The sequence below is a fragment of the Lepisosteus oculatus genome, chromosome 2 (genome assembly GCF_040954835.1).
Source record: "Lepisosteus oculatus isolate fLepOcu1 chromosome 2, fLepOcu1.hap2, whole genome shotgun sequence".
NCBI classification, from domain to species: Eukaryota; Metazoa; Chordata; class Actinopteri; order Semionotiformes; family Lepisosteidae; genus Lepisosteus; species Lepisosteus oculatus.
The window spans coordinates 77,692,299-77,704,244 of NC_090697.1; the positions used below are offsets into that span (position 1 = coordinate 77,692,299).

The 11,946-nt window shown below is 51.6% G+C and overlaps 1 protein-coding gene across 3 annotated transcripts; it reads right to left on the reverse strand.

Moving 5' to 3' along the window:
- Window positions 1-104: 104 nt before the first annotated feature.
- Window positions 105-11,028, reverse strand: LOC102687324 (interleukin-17 receptor D). 3 transcript variants are annotated; one of them, XM_015340803.2, is made up of 12 exons: window positions 10,912-11,028; window positions 6,120-6,204; window positions 5,494-5,652; window positions 4,628-4,746; window positions 4,238-4,361; window positions 3,774-3,812; window positions 3,319-3,464; window positions 3,109-3,183; window positions 2,875-2,941; window positions 2,411-2,548; window positions 1,780-1,955; window positions 105-925 (listed from the first exon to the last, which is right to left on the reverse strand). In XM_015340803.2, exons 1-12 carry the CDS (start codon window positions 11,026-11,028, stop codon window positions 404-406), a joined length of 1,767 nt encoding a protein of 588 aa, XP_015196289.2. In that variant the 3' UTR covers window positions 105-403. The 3 variants fall into 3 exon arrangements, with proteins under 3 accessions (XP_015196289.2, XP_015196299.2, XP_069041036.1); XM_015340813.2 differs by lacking the exon at window positions 4,238-4,361 and having other exon boundaries at window positions 5,484-5,652; XM_069184935.1 differs by lacking the exon at window positions 10,912-11,028 and having other exon boundaries at window positions 5,484-5,652; window positions 6,120-6,198.
- Window positions 11,029-11,946: the final 918 nt, after the last annotated feature.

Below are 11,946 nucleotides of genomic sequence, written 5' to 3' on the forward strand. Positions count from 1 at the left end.
CAGGCTGAAAAGGGAAGAAAAGAAACACAACGTTTCGGCTGTGGAGCCTTCTTTGGGTGTGAAGAAGGCCCCAGAACCGAAACGTGTTTCCTTCCTTCTCTATTCAGCCTGGAATCAACCTTTACTTCTTCCTCCTAACAGGGTATCCCTCCGTCTCTTGGATACTGTAGTGTTTCTCCCAGCTGGTGCAATACTCAGAGCTCTGCTCCTGGGGATTGTGGCACCAGGCTGAGCACAGTGCTCTTGGAGATCCTGAGCTGTTCACAGAGAGCTGGTTTGGTTTTGTAGAAACCAGTTGGGTTGTTTCTGGCGTTGGGAAGATGTTCTTTGTGGGTTTCTGTCCTGGAGAAGTCTAGCCAGGTCCTGCAGGCTGCCTCCCTGATGCTGCCTGTGCAGTGCAGAGCTAGAGCCTCCTGTCCGGGGTGTGTCCCGCCGCCGCCTGCACCCCCCCAGCCTCAGCGATGGCCTGGCACAGCGCGGCCCCAGCGGGCACTGTGAGGTACCCCTCTTCCGAGACGTGCTGCACGTGCAGCCGCTGGCCAGGGCCGCAGAGCTCCACGCCGTGCAGGTGGGAGAAGAGCAGGGGCAGGTCTCTCGGGAGGAGGTAGTGGGAAGCTAGCCTGAGGACGCCCGGGATGTCCAATTCCCGGGAATGCTCGAAGGTGGCGCTGATGTACTTGGACAGGCTCTGCCCTCGCAGGCTGGCGCGCCCGATCTCCTCTCCGATTAAAGACACGACCGCAGTCGACACGTCCCCTTTCCACACTCCCTCCTCCTCCTCCTCCTCCTCGCGCCCCTGCAGGAGCTGGCCGAGCCCCTGGGAGCACACCACCAGCACGAAGTCGCTTTCCTGCACGCCCCGGCAGTGCCAGCTCATCACGCCCTCCTCGGCCAGGCGCAGGGACTCCCAGAGGTCCAGGTGCACCTGCGGGAGAGAGGCCAGCTCAGGGCAGGACAGGCTGTCAGAGCGCATGACTGCAGCTGACGCCACTCTCTGCTTCTGAACACTCCTGGCAAGTCCCCCTCTGCACTGCCGCTCCGGTACATTTTCACTTCAAACCCTGAAGTTAATGCAGTTACTCCGCATCAGGCGTCAACACCAACCATCATCCAGGAAGCCCAGTGAGGACAGAGGACAAGGCAGTGCTGGCGGGACCTGTCGTCCACACACTGCAGGCCTGGGAGATCACGCTCCTGCTGGCTTTGCATGAACTTTAAAACCTGCAGTTCGAGCCCACGAACTGTCCTAATTGAGCAGTTACATCTGATCTATCTCACAAATCAGCAAAAAAGAAAGTCTGTAGGCCCAGGTTATCTCCGGTGTGAGGGGTAAAGACACTTGGTACGAGTGATTATGAGGCAGAGGTCATCGGCAGTTTTCAGTCACTGAAGGGCGAATGTAAGAGCCTTCTTATACAATTATTGCCTTCCAAGTTGAAATAAAATGCAGTTCTGAAATACATTCAATTAGTCAATTCCATTTTACACAATCACTGTTCTGAGGTACCCTCTGAGAAACAACAACCCAACACACAACTTCAGCAAAATTTCCTCAGGATAAGAGCTCCCCAAATTCAGAGATCAATTCCTAACCAGTTAGGTCAACAAATCCTGCAGGTGTCCAATATCGCATCTTCTGTTCATCTTAACTTTGCACTGAGACAAAGAAGACCAAATGTTCTAGAGAGGAGAGAGACAGGCAGTACAAGCACTCTGGCTGGCGAGGCGTACAGCTCCCTGCGTGATGTCACTCTCCCTGCGTGATGTCACTCTCCTTACCTGAATGGCCATGTGCTGCTGAAGGAAGGCAGCCAATCGCACGACAGCGTTGATGTGGGCGGGGCCGTCAGCGCTGGAGTAGCACATGAGGAGCTGTGGGGGGCAGCGTGGACAGGGCAGGGGGCTGGGAGTGATCCCGCCGGCTCGCTCACTCCCGACACACTCCGCCAGCACACCTGGAGGGAGAGAGGAAGCAGCTGAGGAAGAAGCAAACCGGGACCGTCGGCCGGCTCCTGTCCACCATGCAGCAGGAGTGTGTTCTCCTTCCTCCCATCTTCCTGGTACACCAGGAGCTGTCCCGTGAACACGTGGTTTGCCCGTTTTTCAGCTATTCACACCGTTTTACTTTTGCAGTGGATTGTGAGTTTCAGGCAGATGCTACTGTCTTCCTAATTCACATGGTCCCAAATAACGCTTGACCTTATATCCGAGTAACTGGAATATATTGTAACTGGAAGTGTTTGAGCGTCGTTGATGGCGTTCCATTGTGCCACAACAGGGATCCGTGATCTGAGCGTGTGTTTGAGGAGCTGGCTTGTGGCTTGTGCAGGGATACTCACTCTGCGAGGCAAGTTCCCTCAGAAGCTCTCGGCCCCGCTGCTGCCTCTGCTGGCTAAATACCGTCACTCACCTGCTTTCTTCCTCACCCTCCTCTTCCTCGTCCGCCTGTCGATGAGCACCACCAGGCTCCCGGTCAGGGCAATCACCGCGGAAACGGGCAGCAGCACCAGGAAGAGGGATTCCGAGCTGGGGGTGGCAGGGGAGGACTCTGGGCAGGGGAGAGACACAGAGGTCAGAGGTCAGCAAGCTCTAACACATTGAGGAGAGAAGACTCCATGCTGTGGAAGCTGATACATGGCGATGATTCCTGAAGGCATCCCAGGGATGTCCCTGGACCGGTTGGCTCAGATGAACACATCGTACCTTGGCACTCTGGACATCAGGGTGTTCCAGTACCACCGCTGCCTCCTTCTCTATCACATCCAGACGGTTTTAGGCCTCTACAAAGGCTGCTCAGATTCTGGGGCTGGGCACACTAGGTGTGTTTCTATGGGTGGGGGAGAAGAGGCCAGTTGCCTCCAGTCCATGAATTACCTTGTTGAACGTGTCCAACCTGGAAGGCAAAACGTTTCCGAACGGCATCTGACATGTCTGCAGCCATCTTTACAGGAGAACAAAAGAGAAGAGAAGTGCAGGTTCAGACAGGCTCATGCAATCCCACCCCCTTCGCTCTCTGTCACACGCGCAGGGCTCCAAAGACCCCCTCGGAGAGTCTGTGCCCCTGGTTTTGGCTGTCGGGCTACCTGTGTCGTCTCACTGAAGACCTACCTCACACGAGTACTTGGCCCCTGGGTCCAGGCCCCTCAGATGGAAGCTGTGGTGTGTCTGGTTCTCCAAGGAGTTCTGCGAAGACAGGCACAGAAATGTTTGGGCAGTTGCGGAGAGCCAGTTCAGGAAAGAGAGGCAGGGGGGACCCAGGGGATGCTGTGCCAGGGGACAAGCGATTGCGTGGAAGTTGGGGTTCAGTCTCTCACTCACCACCTCAATCTCTGTGTAGTTCCTCGTCCCGCCTCTGGAGCACCAGGAGAAGTAGCGGTTGATGCCCAGGCTGGGGGGAGCCAGGTTAAAGGTCACGATGATGTCATTGCCCTCTTGGGTTACTGTGATGTCTCTGGGGTACCAGTCTGAAGACACACAGAGCCGACATGGACTCAGAAAGCAAGCCCTGGTTCTGCTGCCTCCTGTCTATTTACAAACTCCTGTTTATTCCTTCTGTCGACACCTGTGGTCATGCTTTTATCTGAAATGCAATATGTACAGTAGAATTGTGTTGGAAAGGCAACAGAGGAATGGAAAACCTTTCTTCACAACGGAGTTAAATTGCTGTAAATGCATTCATTTCAGGACAGAAAGAAATGAAGCAAAGCTGTTTGCTGAAGGAAAAACAGCAAATGAAATTTGGACTGTAAACAGTCTCCTTGTTAGTGACTTACCCCTGTGGCACTGCTCTAATCCAATCTTCTCAGCGCACGCTGGGAGGAGAAAAGAAAGGTATTGTGAGGTTGCTGGTTCGATTCCAAGGTGGAGCACAGCTGCTATGCCCAGGAAGGGTATGTTTCAGAGAGTAAAGTTTCCTGTGCCTTGTGCCTTCCAAGAACAATTATCCTAGTATTGTAAACAATGTAATTAATGATACTCTTTTCTCTAAAATGTGTTCATGTTTAAACTAACACACACTGCAGGTGATACAGTACCTGTAAATGTTGGGGGGTAGGACTGTAACCGAGAAAAGGACAGCAGACAGAGCAACACTGAGGCTGAAGGCCTGGGGCATCAGCCCATAACTGTCCTTTAACTCCCAGCCTGCCAGCCTGCATCCCTTCTCCCTCTTTCTACTGGAGCCTGGACAGCTCTGGCAGCTCTGGGAGCCCTGAAGCTCTGGAGCTCTGACACTTACTGCGGGTGCTGAAGATCTGGCTGTGGTGGAAGTTGTCCCACTGCTCTGGCACGGGCAGCGCCATCACTGTCACGATGTACTGAGATCGCAGGCCCAGGTTTGGGAACGGGTCCGACCGATAAACCTGCATGACCATCAGACCTTCACACACACACTGCTGAGCACAGGTCTAAAGGCATCTTGCAAATAAACAGGAGTACTATTCTGTGTATGTGTGTTATGAGTAACAATTTGCTCACATCCTTGTTATGATAACGACCTACACTGTTGCCAATACAGCCAAGTAAGAAGAGAGCAGGCCTGTCAGTTCATGTCTTATAATTCTCATTGAGGTGAAGCTTCAAACACTTGATCGCAACAGCTCCACGACACTAGGGGAACTGTCCATACCCTTTGGGTGTCCGTGACCTCCAGAGAGAGATTGCGCTGGAAAAGGAAGAGCTGGCAGCCCACTAGTGCCCCGCCCAGGGTCCGAATGGAGACTTGGAACCCACGGAGGAAGGCAATCCCTGGAACAGACAGGAAGGCCGCCCTGTGACTACAGCCCCCAGCATGCACTGCTCTGCACAAAGCACAAGTGGGAGGGGGGCTGTAGATGAGACCTCAAAGGTAAGGAGACACCAGGCCATGCTGCAGAGTGTGAGTCATCTTATTTCTTCCTAGATGTTTTTGTGACTTCTAGAACCTAGTGTTTATGCTAACCACTTTTGGAACAATGGTACTATTGTTTGTATATTTTCTTAAATTGAGGGCAGTTTTCTTACAAGGTAAAAGTCAGGTAAATAAGATTAACTTAGTCTGCTGCTGTGTGATGCCAGGGTGATACCCCGGTTGACTATAACCCCGGCAGTCCCTTCAGCCCTACAGTCCACTGCGTCTGTGGTCTGTAACCCTACAGCCCATAACTGCTGCTGTCCACTGAGCCAGCGTTCTTTACCCCCTACAATCTAGGGCCCCTGTGGTCTCTGCCCCTCGCAGTGCTTGTGCTGGACACACGCAGTAGCGAAACACGGTTTGCTGCAGTCTGACAGAATCATGCTGTGCTGATGACAGCGATGCGATGGCTGTCTGCAGTCTATTTGTGCTGGTGTGTATAAAGATGACTACTGTGTTCTGTATGTGTGCGGCCTGTCAAGAGCAGCCATGGAAAAGCACTATTGTTCCTTCCAGGCAGCTGGTGACTGAAGTGTCAGATCTGCCCCTCAGCGAGTCCAGACTGGGCTGTCTCAATGACCTCTGACCTCACCATGAGTTACCGTATTGGCTGGGCATCCAGGAGACGGTGACGATGTCTTGCGCGGGGTCTCGGTCGGGCATGAACTCCACGGTGATGTTGTGGGGGGCGTGTACATAGTGCTGGCAGGCAGCGGGAGAGTGCAGCCCCAGGAGTGAGTGACAGGGCAGAGGAACACAGCCTGTCGAAGGAGAGAGTTTTCATCTCTTCATGCTGAGCTCCGGTAGTGAGCAACACACACCTGCAGGGGGCGTATGTCACAGGATTGTCTTTCCTGACAATAATAATAATAATAATAATAATAATAATAATAATAATAATACATTTTACATTTAGCGCTTTTCTGGACACGCCATTCAAAGTGCTTTACAGGTAATGGGACTCCCCTTCACCACCACAGGGGAACGTTTGTATTCGGTCTTATTTCAGAAGACTGAAATAACCTTCCGTCTCTAACAGTTTAGCTAACACACTGACAGCTCCTGGTCCTGGGGGCTCACTGTTTCTTCAATTCAAGCTCTTAATACAAAGAGGGATATATCAACATTTTAAAAGTTTAAGTTTTTACTGGGGAATTGGGAGACTGTGCCCGACATGCAGACCAGTGGCACTGCTGACACTGCACAGGGAGGTACAGGTGTGACTCACTCCCAAATATCCCGGGCAGGCTGACCCCCAGCTGCAGCTCCAGCTCCTCTCTGCTGACCCGGCAGAACTCACAGGTCGGCTCCCCCTGTACAGACACACGTGCATTTCTTAGGATTCTTAATGCAGTATTAATGACACCCTGAGTAGCATCGTCTTCGGCATGAGCATCTGTGTCAGGCCCTGCCTAGAGCACAAGGCCAAACAACACTGGCTACAATTCCAGTTGAAGACTGGAGAAGGGAGCTGTGTCAGCAAGCGCAGGCTGCAAAGGAACAAGTAAAGGTTTATTCCACGCTGAAAAGAGACACAACGTTTCAGCTGTGCAGCCTTCTTCAGGTGTGGACGTGTTACAATTCCAGTTGCATTAGCTCAGCTCAAGGTCACAGCTCCTGGGGACTGGACATTAGTTAAACTGTAGAAACCACAATGTAAACAGCTATAGTCTGAATACTGTTTGCACTCCCCTGACAGCATATTAAAAGCTCAACTGGAGGAAGGTACAGTACATAATGAGCACAGTGATTAATAAATTGACCATTTTTCGCTCTCGATGGGCAGAGCCAGCGCACGACTCTCACAGCTGCACGTGTTGATGGCTCGTGCAGAGCTCTGCTACAGCCGCCGTGCCGCATGTCAGTGCAGGATGTGCAAGACGAGTCACCCCTTCCTCCCAGCGCTGAAGGAAGCTCAGATTTGCTGGACATTTGCTGCGAATCGACTGGGATTTGTAATTCTGCACTGGACACTGTAAGGACATTTTTGTTCCGTAGAATAATTTTGAAAATTCTTTTTCTTTTTTAAGTGGAGAGCAGTTAGCCATTCTGTCCCTTTTGCTCGTTAGTAGTTAATTGAGCCAGAGATCTCATCCAGTGGTTTCTGGAGGCGGCTGGTAGCTTGTTCCAGACTCCCACAACATAGTGTAGAGAAAAGCCTCCTGTGCTGGTTTTAAACACAACTCCACTGTTTCCTCTCATGTCCTCTGAGTTTTGTTTCACTGAAGACGTCCTCTGGGCTGACTTTGCCTTTAAATACTTGAAAACAGGTTCCTCTCATATTCTAGTCTGTTAAAGACGAAAAAGGTTCAGTTCCTCCAGCCTGTCAGTCTGGGACACTCCCATCAGACAGAAAAGACTCAGTTCCTCCAGCCTGTCAGTGTGGGACTGACCCTTCAGATTAAAGAGACTCAGTTCCTCCAGCCTGTCAGTGATGGACACTCCCTTAAGCCCCAGAATGTATGTTTGTTCTTCTCTAGATGAATTAGAATAGAGATAAATGGTGATCAGAGTAAGAGACTCTCCCTGTGGCTTTTACCTGTAACACAAGCTAGATCTTTCATTCTCTTCCAGTCCGGTCCACCCCAGTTCACCCTCACGCAAACACTGTCCTTTTAATCCTGCAACCCCTGTGCTGCTGCTGCTCATAACTGGGCTCTTCCTGGCTTGTCCTCTAGTGGAAGGAAGAGATTGTGCTTTAAAATGAAGCTCCAAGTGTCTGTTTGCACAAAGGATTTTCAAAATATCCATCAGCAATCCCACACAGCCGCAGTGCTTGTGGAAACTGGAGTCAATCACTAGCACACAGCACACTGCTCCTCTTTCAGAGGACTCTACCTACACCTCTCCAAAAACCGCTGTCTGATGTGCTGGGCAGCTAGTCCACCTCCAACCTGCTAAGCTAAACCCCGGAGTGAAAAAAACACTCCCCTTCACTGCACTGCTCTCGTGTACAAAGCTGCTTTTCCCTTTCGTTCTTTAAACCAGAGCCAGACCCTGAGTCATTTACACTCCTGACTGGTTGCAATGCAAAGACAAGCCAGGCTCTCCTGCTTCCTAATCTACACAGAGCGCTGCCTTTCTACTGGCCCGAAGCCCATGTGTTTGAGACAGAGAGAATCCTGCCCCTGGCCCTAATACTCCTGTAGACACTGGGGAATGCAGAAACAGAGCCGAGGTCTCAAAAATCATGTGCTTAGAATTCACGTTTAGTGCCAACACCCGATTGTTGTTATGATTGTGAGAGTAAAATTATACTGCAGCCCTCAAACAGTCGATTGAAATAGTACATAGACAATTCAGAAAACATAACACTGCATAAGAGCATAGGAACATAATAACAGGTTCCATTAATAAGATTACTGAGACTGTCTAAGCAGGCAAATGTTCTCAAACGCAACAACATGTCAGTCTGGACTGTTTATAAGCAGTTTACAGTTGCCATGATCTGGCATCTGTTCTCTGTGTGGCAGACAAGCCCAGGGTTCCAACATTCTCAAGTGGAAAAGCTCAGACTGGTTTTTAAATGTAAGAAAAGGATCTACAAAGTCAAGGAAGTATGCTGATATCTTCCCTCTAAAGGAAGCAGAGGTACAGTATAAATCAAGCTGCTGACAATTTCGGAATCATTGTTTTTTACCAGCACCTGTGTCTCTGCCTTGCTCTTCACCAAACACAAACACATGGGCTTCAGAAAATAAGGAGCAAGAAACCTCCACTTGCTGGCATTTTGCGGTCTTGCTCAGACAGATGGAAAACGGTGCTTGCGTCAGGTGCTGTTTCTGCACCAGTACTTCCAGAGCTGTGTCTTCTCCGTGTGTGAGCCTGCACAAGACTCACAAATGCCTTCCGGTGGTGAAACTCTTGGCATCTGTTTCTAGGAAGCCTTGCTGTAAGAAAAATCGGTTTACCTGCCAAACACCTAATCTGAACTTTTCCATGTGTTGGCTGCAGTATTGCAGTATTGAAAGTATTTTTAACAAGAAAAATAAACACCTCTGCCACATCAATCACGGCCACACAGTGCCAGTGACTGGCTGGATTAAGGTTCCATCAAGGTTCTTTTAAAACGGAAGCTGATTTACTCCAGAAGCACAGCAAGTTACAGCAGCTGCAAAAGCAGATGGACAGAGGAGTTTGCCTCCTGCAGCTCGTTCAGCAGCTGTGCCGGTGGAAGGAGGACACGGGGTGGACGTGTTCTGGCTGCGGTGGGCCGTCCCGCCCTAGACTCTCCCTTCACTTCACAGCCATTCCGACTGCAGTCATCGCCCACATTCAGACACATCGGCATCCTCCTCAGGCAAGAACATACCCTAACCCTTTATTAAAAACCGAGACAAAACACACTGGTGTTTAAATAGATATGTGGACCTTTATTTAATGATGGATTTTGTCTGCTAACAATGGAAGGATGGTGCCAAGAGCCCACACACTCGCTCACATCTGAAGGCTGAGCTCTGTGCAGACGGAGTCTGCGGGACACAGGGGCAGCGGGCCAGACAGCGCTGAAGCCTGCAAACTGAAACTGCTCGTGAGTCTGCTCTCTCTGCTCGGAGTGCGCGCTCGCAGCTGGAAACAGAGTCGAAGTCTTGAGACGGACAGTACACCTGCTCCAGGCAGAGAGGCGCGCTACTCGCAAGCGTTTCTCTTGTGTCTGTGTGTCGGCTGCTCTGAACACTCCTGTGTCTCCGCTGCTCGGGCTGGCAGGCAATCACCTCACACTCTGATCAATTTCAAACTGGAAAAACACGCTTTCGAAAGCAGGTGTTTCAAGCTGCTGTTAGGTGTGGCCTTCGGAGCTGTTCTTCTAGGGCTTTTCCTATCATACTGAAGAAAGATACGTTTGTTTGATCTATAACTTGGATAGTATTACTGCATAACTGTTACAGGATATAATTCTCATTACAGGAATATCATGGCACATCTGCAGTGTAGCCCCCTACACATTCTCAGAGAATATATGACAAGCATCTGCTGCAGCTGTTTGTTCCCAGCTGCAGACTGGAAACAGATGTCTGTGTTGATGTGAGTGACTGGGGTGAGTTTGCTGGGATTTTTACACACGGGTTATTCCAGTGATGCAGCCAGCAGGCACGTCCTGCCAGAATTTAACCTGGCATCGTATTTATCCCAGAATCTTATGGAAAACAGGAAAAGCGAAGGAAATGCACTTGAAGAATTCCCGGGCCAGGCAATCACCTCAGCTGGGACCCCCTGTAGCCCCCAGACCAAAAGCACTGTCCTTCTGTGTTCCAGGCAGCCCTGTGGCTGTGACCAGGGGAACCCCGTCTCTGCCTCCACAGAGACCCCTGGGGCCCCCAACAGACTGCATCTCCCTTATCCGGGGGGCTCTGACCTCTGCATCGGAGCGCTGTGGCTGAGGGCCGGAGCAGGAGAGCAGTCTCTGGGGGAGCCAGGAGAGGGGGCTGTGTGGGTGGGGAGTAGTTATTCTTATTTTTGTTTTGCATTTTGTTGATACTGGAAAAACATGTTCACCTATCAAATTCCATGTCCTTGGATTTGGATTTCAAAATCTGAAACAGATAGCAAGAGAGATCTAACTGCACAAACACACTCATATCTTTCCCTTTTACTGAAAAACACTCAGCACTGCGCTCAGAAAACCCGGGCAAGGTGAGTCTGCGCTTCTTGTACTTTGTTTCCCTTGGTGCTCTTGCTCCACCACACAGCTCTCTGCTTTGCCATGAGCTTCAGTGCACTTCACCTGTTTTTCCAGGGTACACCACAGTAAGCCTTTATACCAGCCACTAGGGAGCCTGCTAACAAAGTCAGAACTGCGCTCACTTAAGTGTTAGAAACTCGGATCCCTTCTGCAAACGTTCCTGTGCAGGACTGTGAGTTTGCTTCCGATTTCCTGTGAAGTCTTGCAGCGGAGCTCCGTGCCAGCAAGGATCCGCGTGTGTAGCAGGGATGTTACCGTAACCACAGTGGAAAGAGCACTGGAGCCGCGTGGAGCCGGAAGGGAGGAGCCGAGCGGAGCCGAGCAGAGCCGGGATTACCTGGATGACACAGTCCAGCGTGCAGTTCTGCGGAGAGACGACCCGGGGGCTGTCCTGTGCCGACGCTCCGGACATGAGGAGGACCAGCAGGGGAGACCAGAGCAGAGGCTGAGCCATCAGGCCGGCCGGACCCTGCGGCCGACAGCAAGAGCGAGACACACCGGGACGCAGGACAGCACCAGGCTCGGGGTTCGAAGAGGAGACACTTCTCAGTCAGCAGGCTGGTGTTCATGCTGTGCTGCAGGACAGAGGCCACGAGAAGCTCTCGAACACCGGATGCCCATCTGAACCTGCTGGGACTGACTGAAACTCTGGGAGAGAGGTAGGAGGGTTTGAAAGTAAGAGGGAGTGGTGTCTTTGGGCGAACATAATTCTGTGTGCTGGCAGCGAGCCACTGAATCAAGCAGAAACACAGTACTCAGCTCTTCTCCAGGGGGCGCTGTGGGTCAAGGCCAAGACAGAGGCTTTTGTAACAGTTGCAGCTGGATAACTAGGAGCACCCTGTCAGTAGTCCTCTGTCTCTGCCTCACAGACAGGCCTCCATCCCTGCCTCACATACAGGACTCCGTCCCTGCCTCACAGTCAGGCCTCTGTCCCTTCCTCATAGTCAGGCCTCAATCCCTGCCTCACAGTCAGGCCTCTGTCCCTGCCTCACAGTCAGGCCTCAATCCCTGCCTCACAGTCAGGCCTCTGTCCCTTCCTCACAGACAGGCCTCAATCCCTGCCTCACAGACAGGCCTCAATCCCTGCCTCACAGTCAGGCCTCTGTCCCTTCCTCACAGACAGGCCTCAATCCCTGCCTCACAGACAGGCCTCAATCCCTGCCTCACAGTCAGGCCTCTGTCCCTTCCTCACAGACAGGCCTCAATCCCTGCCTCACAGTCAGGCCTCAATCCCTGCCTCACAGACAGGCCTCAATCCCTGCCTCACAGTCAGGCCTCAATCCCTGCCTCACAGTCAGGCCTCTGTCCCTTCCTCACAGACAGGCCTCCGTCCCTGCCTCACAGACAGGCAGGGATGGACAAGGAGGAGAAA